At 38.0% G+C, this 12,246-nt stretch overlaps 2 protein-coding genes across 8 annotated transcripts in view; both read right to left on the bottom strand.

Moving 5' to 3' along the window:
- LOC126354269 (mitochondrial thiamine pyrophosphate carrier-like) overlaps positions 1 to 12,246 on the bottom strand; it is a 119,287-nt gene that overhangs the window by 21,093 nt on the left and 85,948 nt on the right. For all 7 annotated transcript variants that reach the window (XM_050003809.1, XM_050003806.1, XM_050003807.1 and 4 more), the window contains one exon: positions 100 to 259. In XM_050003809.1, the coding sequence (XP_049859766.1) occupies positions 100 to 259 (160 nt within the window). The remainder of the gene's footprint in view (positions 1 to 99; positions 260 to 12,246) is intronic.
- LOC126354271 (uncharacterized) lies at positions 6,068 to 6,603 on the bottom strand. Its single transcript, XM_050003811.1, has 2 exons — positions 6,352 to 6,603; positions 6,068 to 6,231 (listed from the first exon to the last, which is right to left on the bottom strand). The coding sequence occupies exons 1-2, from the start codon at positions 6,530 to 6,532 to the stop codon at positions 6,092 to 6,094; spliced, it is 321 nt and encodes a 106-aa protein (XP_049859768.1). The 5' UTR covers positions 6,533 to 6,603; the 3' UTR covers positions 6,068 to 6,091.

Below are 12,246 nucleotides of genomic sequence, written 5' to 3'. Positions count from 1 at the left end.
CATGGAAGCCTGTGCTTATTGATTGCTAGTGTAAACTGAGCACACAATAGTGGAAGAAGAGTATAGGTATCAAGTGTATAAATAATTTTCAGTATTTACCAATGTTCCTCCACAAATTTGTGAAAGCCTGATAAAATCCAAATTGTGCACCGGTCTGAGGTGCTATCTGGATTAAAGTTGGACTTAGACCCCTGAACAAAGTTAATGTTCCATGTTTTGAATAAATAACTGAGAAAGCATGCATGATGCCTCTGTACACCTGTAACATAGAAAAAATTAATATTATTTCCAATTAACATGAAACACACGAAATACCTTATTAATAGTGCAAGGTAATAACATGATATGTAAATTACCGACATGTCTGGAGATAGAAAAATGAAAAAATGATAGTTACATTTTCTCCCATGTTTAAAATGGTGCAAGTACCTTTCAAAGCTGTTATTTAAACAATCTGCAGCATCACTACTACAAAAAAGTGGTTCATCCTATTAACTGATGAAAATTAAAAAGTGGCAAATCATATAACTGATTTGGCAGTATTAGTATTTAAACTGGCTATGGCAAGGAAAGCATTTCTGAAGAAGAGAAATTTGTTAGCATCAAGTATAGATTTAAGCATCAGGAAGTCTTTTCTGAAAGTATTTGTATGGAGTGTAGATATGTATCGAAGTGAAACATGGATGATAAATAGTTTAGACAAGAAGAGAATAGAAGCTTTTGAAATGTGGTGGTACAGGAGAATGCTCAAGATTAGGTGGGTAGATCACATAAGAAACGAGATACTGAATAGAATTGGGGAGAAGAGGAATTTGTGGCACAGCTTGACTAGAAGAAGAGATTGGTTGTTAGGATGTGTTTGGAGGCATCAAGGGATCACCAATTTAGTAGTGGAAGGAAGTGTGGAGGGTACAAATCATAGAGGGAGACCAAGAGATGAATACACTAAGCAGATTCAGAAAGAAGTAGGTTGCAGTAGTCACTCAGAGATGAAGCAGCTTGTGCAGGATAGAGTAGCATGGAAAGCTGCATCAAACCAGTCTCTGGACTGAAGACCACAACATCAAAATTGGCAGTACTGGTAAATCTACATTTTATCCAGAAAACTGCTTAACAACAAACTCAAATATGAGGGGCATTCAGAAACTACTGCCACTTAATTTTTTTTCTTTGGTTGTCTGAGCCAAATTATATTGGTGTTGTAGTAATAAAGTCCTGTCAGTTTTGTAGTCCTGTGACAAAGAGCAGCAGCATGAGAGTCTTCAAAGCCGGTGTTTGGCACTGAGATGCATATTAAATGGTGATGTGTCATTGCATTCCTCACTGCTAAACAAATTGTGCCAAATGAAATCAATTGATCCTTGATAAATGTTTATTTGGACAATATAGAAGACAGGAGTAATGTGAGGCAGTGGATTCTGCATTTTAAAAGTCTTCTCACCTGCTATTCTTCACATTGAACAACACCATGATCAACTCATTCATGATGATCAGCAGATTATTATCAAGGAACTGTGTACAGCTGAATGTTAGCTGTCACATCTACATCTACATCTACATCTACATCTACATGACTATCTCTCTACTATTCCACTCCCGAACAGTGAGCGGGAAAAACGAACACCTAAACCTTTCTGTTCGAGCTCTGATTTCTCTTATTTTATTTTGATGATCATTCCTACCTATGTAGGTTGGGCTCAACAAAATATTTTCGCATTCGGAAGAGAAAGTTGGTGACTGAAATTTCGTAAAAAGGTCTCGCCGCGACGAAAAACGTCTATGCTGTAATGACTTCCATCCCAACTCGTGTATCATATCTACCACACGCTCTCCCCTATAACGCGATAATACAAAACGAGCTGCCCTTCTTTGCACCCTCTCGATGTCCTCCGTCAATCCCACCTGGTAAGGATCCCACACCGTGCAGCAATATTCTAACAGAGGACGAACGAGTGTAGTGTAAGCTGTCTCTTTAGTGGACTTGTTGCATCTTCTAAGTGTCCTGCCAATGAAACGCAACCTTTGGCTCGCCTTCCCGACAATATTATCTATGTGGTCCTTCAAACTGAAGTTGTTCGTAATTTTAACACCCAGGTACTTAGTTGAATTGACAGCATTGAGAATTGTACTATTTATCGAGTAATCGAATTCCAACAGATTTCTTTTGGAACTCATGTGGATCATCTCACACTTTTCGTTATTTAGCATCAACTGCCACCTGACACACCATACAGCAATCTTTTCTAAATCGCTTTGCAACTGATACTGGTCTTCGGATGACCTTACTAGACGGTAAATTACAGCATCATCTGCGAACAGTCTAAGAGAACTGCTCATATTGTCACCCAGGTCATTTATATAGATCAGGAACAGTAGAGGTCCCAGGACGCTTCCCTGGGGAACACCTGATATCACTTCAGTTTTACTCGATGATTTGCCGTCTATTACTACGAACTGCGACCTTCCTGACAGGAAATCACGAATCCAGTCGCACAACTGAGACGATACCCCATAGCTCCGCAGCTTGATTAGAAGTCACTTGTGAGGAACGGTGTCAAAAGCTTTCCAGAAATCTAGAAATACGGAATCAACTTGAGATCCCCTGTTGATAGCGGCCATTACAACGTGGTTATGAAAAAGTGTGTGCAAGATGGATGCTACAGATGCTTGCACAAGACCAAAATATTATTGAAAGTAAATTATTGGGATCTGATGGACCAGTCTGAGGTGACAATTTTTTGTGTACCAATACTGAAGAGGAGCCAAAATTCAGAGAAACTTTCTGGAGCAGTGACATGCAAATCCTCCAAAAAATAAGAAGTTCAAAACACAGCCATCTGAAGTAACATGATGTGCACGGTGTTCTGGGACAGGCAATTGTGGTTCTTCGGGATATTTTGGAGCCAAATGAACTGTCAATTCAGAACACTACAAGAAGACACTGAGTAGCCTCAAAGTTCAAATATCCATAGTTAGTCATGAGAAGACAAACTTCCATTTCCAACATATTATGCCAGGCCCCATAATAGTTTTGCAACCATGGAACTTGTTGCCAAGTTTGGCTGTACTGTCCTACCATATCCACTATACAGACATAATTCAGTGTCATCAAAGCTGTAAGATAGCGGCTAGCCTCAGTAGATCCAGGTTTTTACGAGTGCGACATACGGGCTCTTGTTCATTGTTGACAGAAATTTGTAGCGAATACAGTGACTCTGTCAAAAAATGATAGTATGTAGCTAAAATAGTTGCATTGGGTGGAGCTTTTCCTATCTAACCCAGAAATATTGATGCTACATTCAGTCGACATTTGCGTTTTTGCACACACAGTTTGTGCTCTGTCTAACACCTGTGCTCATCACCTTAGAGTACACATCCTCTCATTAATCTTGTTTTATTTATCTAAGTTTTTAACTTTTGTTGTTTGTGTGTCCTTCTAAGTTGTAATATTATCTGTATTTCAGAGACTGGTCCACAGATGACCATAATCAATTGAAACTGATTATGATTTTAATAAATATTAAATGTAATTAAGGCCTTTTTTAAAAAGAGAAATTCAAATTTTTTTACAGATTGCTGTTTTTTTTTAAATAATGTTTCCAAAATTTATTAACATTCTGACAAAGTTGGGGACTTTAAATTCCCATTCAATTAGAGTTTCGGATCACCTGTCTTTGAATAGCTGGTAGCTTCTTAAAAATTTTCTGCCAGAAAAGTGGAGGTTTTCCAGAACATGCCAATAATTTCAGAAAGCAAATCATAAAATGATCACAATGTTAAAGAAAATTGGGAGCTTACAGGCAGAAAGTGTTTAAAGAAGCTACCAGCTATTGCACGATGGTTACGTTGAAACTCACATAGACCTGCTACCTAATTGTTATAGCACAATTATAGAAGTGCATAACAATGTACTATACTGGATTGGGGTGGAAGAAGAAGAAGAAGAAGAAGAAAAAGAAGAAGAAGATGATGATGATGAAAGACAAGGTGAAGAAAATATGAAGACTCTCCAATGACATATAAACAACAAGCCTTTAATTTTCTTTCTCATGTTGTGAAATGTAAGTGGTTTTAAGTCTATGTAGTAAGTTACTCCAGTCCATAAATACCAACTGACCAACATCATTAGAATGAAGGGGCAGTTTTTGGAAAGTGTCATCTTTTCTGTTCACAAACTACAAGCATTTAATACCATGATAGAAAATGCTTGTTACAATATGGTGTTGCGTAAAATAGCAGTTTAGTCAATAACCATGTAAAAACATATGTAAGAGTGTAGCTCATATATTAAACTTGTGTTCTGCAGCAGTATACTTATCCCATCCCTTCATCCCATTTACTATGAAGGAGTGAGTAACTGCCTGAAATGTAGTGTAAACACAGAAGAGGTATGGGAAGGAAAAGAAAGGAAGAAATGTTAGTTTAGTGCCCCATTTATATTATTGGCCCTATAGATGAGACAGGCAAAATACCATCAGACTTCAAGAAAAATATAATAATTCCAATCCCAAAGAAAGCAGGTGTTGACAGATATGAAAATTGCCGAACTATCAGTTTAATAAGTCAGAGCTGCAAAATACTAACGCAAATTCTTTACAGACGAATGGAAAAACTGATAGAAGCCAACCTCGGGGAAGATCAGTTTGGATTCCGTAGAAATGTTGGAACATGTGAGGCAATACTGACCCTACAACTTATCTTAGAAAATAGATTAAGGAAAGGCAAACCTACATTTCTAGCATTTGTAGACTTAGAGAAAGCTTTTGACAAGATTGACTGGAATACTCTCTTTCAAATTCTGAAGGTGGCAGGGGTAAAATACAGGGAGCGAAAGGCTATTTACAATTTGTACAGAAACCAGATGGCAGTTATAAGAGTCGAGGGGTATGAAAGGGAAGCAGTGGTTGGGAAGGGAGTGAGACAGGGTTGTAGCTTATCCCTGATGTTATTCAATCTGTATATTGAGCAAGCAATGAAGGAAACAAAAGAAAAGTTTGGAGTAGGTATTAAAATCCATGGAGAAGAAATTAAAACTTTGAGGTTCGCCCATGACATTGTAATTCTGTCAGAGACAGCAAAGGACTTGGAAGAGCAGTTGAACGGAACAGACAGTGTCTTGAAAGGAGAGTATAACATGAACATCAACAAAAGCAAAATGAGGATAGTGGAATGGAGTCAAATTAAGTCGGGTGATGCAGAGGGAATTCGATTAGGAAATGAGACACTTTAAAGTAGTATAGGATTTTGCTATTTGGGGAGCAAAATAACTGATGATGGTCAAAGTAGAGAGGATATAAAATGTAGACTGGCAATGGGAAGGAAAGCGTTTCTGAAGAAGAGAAATTTGTTAACATCGAGTATAGACTTAAATGTCAGGAAGTCATTTCTGAAAGTATTTGTATGGAGTGTAGCCACCTATGCAAGTGAAATGTGGATGATAAATAGTTTAGACAAGAAGAGAATAGAAGCTTTCGAAATGTGGTGCTACAGAAGAATGTTGAAGATTAGATGGGTAGATCTCATAACTAATGAGGAGGTATTGAATAGAATTGGGGAGAGGAGGAGCTTGTGGCACAACTTGACTAGAAGAAGGGATTGGTTGGTAGGACATGTTCTGAGGCATCGATGGATCACCAATTTATCATTGGAGGGCAGCGTGGAGGGTAAAAATCGTAGAGGGAGACCAAGAGATGAATACACTAAGCAGATTCAGAAGGATGTAGGCTGCAGTAGGTACTGGGAGATGAAGAAGCTTGCACAGGATAAAGTAGCATGGAGAGCTGCCTCAACCCAGTCTCGGGACTGAAGACCACAACAACAACATAGATAGAGCATGAGATCATACTAGAGAAGGATGAGGAAGTAAACTAATTGTGGTCTTCATTAAGGAAACATTCAAGAATTCCCTTTAAATTATTTAGGGAAACCATGTAAAACCTAAAGCCAGAGTGTTAGATAGGGATTTGAAATCCAGTTTGCCATGTGGCACATCAAGAGACTGAATTATGCAATTAACATTACCAGAATTGATGATTAACTGATCCATTAGACACTTACTGAACATTTACACTGTAGAGAACAGCTAATATGTTCACTTCTGTTTTTGCTTCGGTATAAAATTTACAATTACTTTGCAATCATGTAGGCATAATTTTGGCTCTTGATTCATTATTTTCGATGCAAATTTATTCCCACAGAACACTTTTAGAAAGATTACCTTATCATCAGCTCCTGAAAATGAGTTTTATTATTTTTCATCTCAAAAATGTTACATGGATAATATTCTACAGTATAAATGGATCCTGTATCAATGGTACTACACTTAAGAGCCAAAGAAACTGGTAGATCTACCTAATATTGTGTAGAGCCCTTGGGAGCATCCAGAAGTGCCACAAAATGGTGTGGTATGGACTTTAATAATGCATAAAATAGTGCTGGAGGCAACTGACATCACGAATTCTGCAGGGCTGTTCATAAATCCATAAGAGTACGAGGGCGTGGAGCTCTCTTCTGAGTAGCACATTGTAAGCATCCCAGATATGCTCAATAATGTTCATGTCTCAGGAGTTTGGTGGGCTGAAGAAGTGTTTAAACTCAGAAGAGTTTCATTTATGTCTGTATAGTAGAAGATAGATGTTAGAATCACTACAGAATAAAAGGACTGTTCAAAAAAAATTATTAAGATTTGCATATCAATTGAAACTTTAGATGCACTGTATCTCAAAACTGTGATTTTGGCGCTTACCATTTTGTTCCCCCAAGCAGCTCAATTGTATCTAGATGTATCACTCTAATTGGACATGCCCCACAGCATTACAGAGCCACCACCAGCTTGAACAGTCCCCTGCTGACATGCAGGACCAATTGGGTCATGAGATTGTCTCCATACATATACACGTCCATCCACTCTGTACAATTTGAAATGAGACTCATCTGACCAGGCATAATGTTTTCAGTCATCAGTGGTCCAATGTCAGTGTTGAGGCCCAGGTGAGGTGTAAATCATTGTGCCATACGGGCATCAAGGGTATACGAGTATTTAGATCATGTAATGTATAATTTGCAATGATTATGGCAAGTGTAACTGAACAGTGTCTTCAAAGTTTTGTACTCTTTTGTTGGAAGAACTGAACCCAAAAACAAGAGGAAATGGATTACAGCAGATATTATTGAGCTTATAGAAAACAGAAGATTATACAAAAATGCAACTGAGGAACAAGGAAAAGCTGAATACAGAAGACTAAGGAATTTAGTTAATAGAGAAGCTAGGAAAGCAAAAGAAAATTTTCTTGGAGAAATGTGCAGGAAAGTAGAAGAAAATATACAAAACGGAAGAACTGATTTAGCCTACAGAACAGCAAATCAATTTTTTTTTAACAAACGTAAAACAGTACTCTCAGGCACAATAGAAAATAAAGAGGGGAAAATGCTGTTTGGTGAAGACATGCTGAAGAGATGGAAAGAATACATAGAGGAGTTGTATGCTGGAACACCTCTTTCGGAGGAAGTAATAGGAAGAGAAGAGGAAGTAGATGAAGACGACAAGGGAGATGACATTCTGCAAGAAGAATTTGACAGAGCTCTAAAAGAACTACAGGACAACAAAGCAACGGGTATTGATGACATCCCTGCAGAACTAATAAAGAATGCTGGTGACGGCATGAAAATGATGCTGCTTAAACTTATTAGGTCCATCTATAACACAGGAGAGATACCGACAGACTTCCAGAAATGTATCATTGTTCCTATACCAAACAAGGCAGCAGCTACAAAATGTGAACAGCACCGAACTCTTAGCCTAATATCACATGCATCAAAAATTCTCATAAAAATAGTTCTGAAGAGAATTGAAGAGAAGGTGGAGGATATGCTGAGTGAAGATCAGTTTGGTTTCAGAAGGGGATTGGGAATAAGAGAGGCGATTCTGGCACTAAGACTCATTATCGAAAAGCAATTACAGAAAAATAAACCAACTTATATTGCCTTTATAGACATGGAAAAGGCATTTGATAACGTTATCTGGCAAGAGATGTTCAGAGTGCTGAGGAAAATTGGAATAAAGTACAAAGACATCCGCGTGATACTCAGTTTCTATAAGAATGAGGTGGCAGTGATTAGGAACTGTCACCAGGAACAACAAGCAAATATTAGAAAAGGGGTAAGACAAGGATGTGCTCTCTCTCCTCTTATATTCAATGCTTACATCCAGGAAGCTATAGACCAAGTTCGAGAAACTACTGAGGTGGGGATCAAAATTAATGGGCAGAAGATAGACATGGTACGTTATGCAGATGATATTGCTATAGTCACGGAGACAGAAGAAGATCTAGAGGAAGTCCTCAGAACAACGGAAAAAATTCTATACAATCAGTATGGAATGAGAATAAACAAGAAAAAGACTAAAGTGATGGTATGCAGTACAGGAGCAGAATATGAACCTCCGAGAATTAGAATTGGAAGAGAGGAGCTGGAAGTGATACAGGAATTTACTTACCTGGGAAGCAAAATCACAAGGGATGGTAGAAGCCGGAAAGAAATTGCGACCAGAATACAAAAGGCCAAAATTGCATTTAATCGGAGAAGGAACTTACTCACCAGCAACAACATCAGTCTGAAAATAAGGAAACGCATCATGAAAGGTTTCGTTTGGAGTGTGGCCCTATATGGATGTGAAACTTGGACAGTTGGAAGAGCAGAGAGAAGACGGCTAGAGGCCCTGGAGATGTGGTGCTATAGAAGGATGATGAAGATCAGCTGGACAGACAAAGTAACAAATGAAGAGGTGCTTAGAAGAGTACAGGAAACCAGATCTCTGTGGAGGCACATCCAAACAAGAAGAGACAAACTTGTAGGGCACATCCTACGACACAACAATATCATTGGAACAATAGCAGAAGGAGTTATTGAGGGAAGGAATCGGTGGGGGCGACCAAGGATATCATACATGCAACAGATCATGAATGACGTTGGATGTAACACATATGTGGAAATGAAGAGGAAAGCAGACAGAAGAGAGGAATGGCGCTCTGCTGCAAACCAACCTCAGGGTTGAACACTAAAGAAGAAGAAGAACTGAACAGTGTCTTCAAAGTTTTGTACTCTTTTCAAGCAATAAACAGAAAATTAAAAACAAACTGGACTTCAGTTACTGATGAAGATTGTACCCTGGGAACAACTGATCCAACACCCAAAGTCTAGTAACCTTTACTACAGATCAATTAGAATTCTGCATTACCATCCGATGCTATTAACTCTCAGTGATGTTCATTGGCTTGTTCCTTTCAGATAACCTACAAATGATAATTTTTAGCTGCCTACAAATTTGAATACTGACTATGAAACTTCAGCTTATAATCAGATAGTACTGCTAGAATAACTCCAAAGTTTAGTGTCACATTGCCTGGGACAGCTGTCAGTTGTGAGGTAGACAGATATGAAGCTCAATGTAAGGAAATGACCAGCAGAAGAGTGAATAAAACAGTGACATAAGGGGCAACATACACAGCTACAGGTTGTACAAAAGAAAACAGATGGGAGGGGATGAGATGGATAAAGAGGGAGAGCTAAAAATACATTATGAAGGATGGAACACGATCTCGAGTACAAGAAAGGGCCCCAAAAGGATAGTGAGATGTATATACAGAGATTAAAAATATGATTAAATTGAAAGAGAAGTATGAATCAGGTGCGATGAGCTAGATTAGATAATGGGACCGAAATGAGAGTAGAAACAAGTGAAGTAAGTGGGCTGCCGGAGATTAAGGCTAAGAATTTTATGAGACCTAACAAAGAGGTGCTGGAAGAAGAGTTCTCATCTCCAAAACCCATCCGTATATCATTCATTCATTACCCGAAAGATAAACTTTTGGTTCTGAAAATTAAAACATATCGATTTAATATTCACACTGGTCTGCTGCTGCTTTAAATACATGATTTTTTCCTATTTGAATTTTATTGTAATTACAAAGAGATTTAAAAGGCACACTATGTGTTAACTTGAAAATTGTATGATAATTTGTAGTGTGTTGTTGGTCATACCATTACATATCTGTGAGGCAGAAGTAAGCCTTCTTTCTACAAACTATAATTACAGCTGCTGCTCTCAGAGGAAATTAAGGACACACAACTAGCAAAGATATTAAAATAAAACACAACAAAAAATTCAAATACACCCTAAGGGCAAAAAAAAATGGTGCACCATTAAGGAATTATCCACATGGGATGAAAATCAGTAGACATGACGTTGGTGTACAGACAAACAAATGATTACCGTTTCAGGAAAGTTGAATGATTTATACAAGAGAAAGAGTTTCGCAAATTGAGCAAGTCAATAACGTTTTGGTCCACCTCTGGGCCTAATGTAAGCAGTTACTTGACTTGGAATTGATTGATAGTATTGTTGGATGTTATCCTGAGATACATCATACCAGATTTTGTCCAATTGGCACATTACATCATTGTAATCCTGATATAATGACAGGGCCCTACCCATAATGATCCAAACTTTCTCAATTTGGGAGAGATCTGGCTACCTTGCTGGCAAAGTTTGGGGGTAGCAACCACAAAGACAAGTAGTAGAAACTCTTACTATGTGCAGGATGGCATTATCTTGATAAAATTTAAGCTGAGAATGGCTTGCCTTGACAACCAAAGGAGTCCTGTTATTGAAAGAAATGGCATCCCACACCATCATTCCTGGCTGGTGAGCCGGGTAGGGCCCTACGACCAGCTGGTGATTTTGATAATTTAACATGTCCGTTGGACAGAATTTGGCATGATATCTCTCAGGAGGACATTCAATAACTCTACTGATTAGTGCCAAGTCGAATAACTGCTTGCCTAAAGGCCAGAGAAGGAACAACACATTATTGAGTCGTTCAATTTATGAATCTTTCTCTTCAATAAATCATCCATTTTTTTCTGAAATTATAGTCCTTTGTCTCTGCATATACATCACACCTACCAATTTCCATCCAATTCGGATAATACCATCATGGTGCATCATTTCTTTTATCTTAAAGTGTTATATACAGGATGTTTAAAGGGAAGTATCCTACATTCTTACAGAAGATAGTCTGATAAAAAAAGAAATAGTAGTATAAAGTGAAGGCCACAACAAATATTTGTATAGGCTATTCTGTCCTACAATAGCCACCTGTATATCGATTCTACAGAAGGTGCTGAATCTGATTACCAATTATCTTTACACATTCTCCTTCACAATGAATGATGAACTCATGTGTAGACACTTGACTGTCCTTGGATCTGTTTACATCTGTAGAACAAATGTCCTGTGATGTATGCGTGTTGTCAATGAGTGTGTAATGCACCAGTGGCTTTAAATGTCCCCATAACCAGAGATCTAATGGGTTAAAGTCAGGTGGATGGAGATACCAAGCTTCTGTACCTACTCAACCAATCTGCCACTCATTAAATATTTGAGTAAAATATTGCAGTAAAAGGCATAGAAAATGAGCTGTTGCACCATCATGCATAAACTAGTTAAATTTTTTCAGGAAGAATAATGTTCTCCAATTGTCTGAGAAATTTTTGAGCAGAACTGGTGATGAAAAGTATCCGTTAATTATAAAATGTATGCTGCTCCATGTCTGTCACCAACAGTTACTGCCCACACATTGATGCTAAAGTGAACTTGATGATTTGGTTCAATCATCACTCAAGGAATTTTATCCATCCACACATGGTTATTGTGGTAATTTATTATTCCATTAAGTATGAATGCATAAATAAAGTGATAGATGTGAACTGTGGTCTTCAATGCTCCCTCTTAGAATCTGTTGGCAGAACTGTAATTGGGCATACCACTGCCATTTCACACATTCAGTAATAGAGCTACATTTTAGTCATTATTGTGTTCACACTTCACAATGTCATTAATCTTGTTCTGATGCCAGTACAACTTTAAAATGACAAACGCAAAATGGCTGATGCAGGAGACACTTGTAAATGCTGTATCAGGCAGCAGCATCACAGTCAGAGGATTAAGTACAGAGGCAAACAAAACTAATACAAAACTGAGCAACAGGGGAGCAGCTTACACCATCAAATGCTGACTGTTCTCAACCCAAGTAAAAAGTCTCATATGTCAGAAAATGTTTGTTTCTGTACACATATCTGTCAGACTATTTTTACTTGTTTTCACCATTACTATCTCTTGTGAGAATATGGGGCCCTCTAAACAACTTCATGGTAGACAGTATTGGTTTTTACAACACTGAATAAGTA

The sequence above is a fragment of the Schistocerca gregaria genome, chromosome 3, assembly GCF_023897955.1.
Source record: "Schistocerca gregaria isolate iqSchGreg1 chromosome 3, iqSchGreg1.2, whole genome shotgun sequence".
Lineage (NCBI taxonomy): Eukaryota > Metazoa > Arthropoda > Insecta > Orthoptera > Acrididae > Schistocerca > Schistocerca gregaria.
Note: the sequence above shows the minus strand (reverse complement) of the source record. Positions and strands in the feature narration are given on the sequence as shown.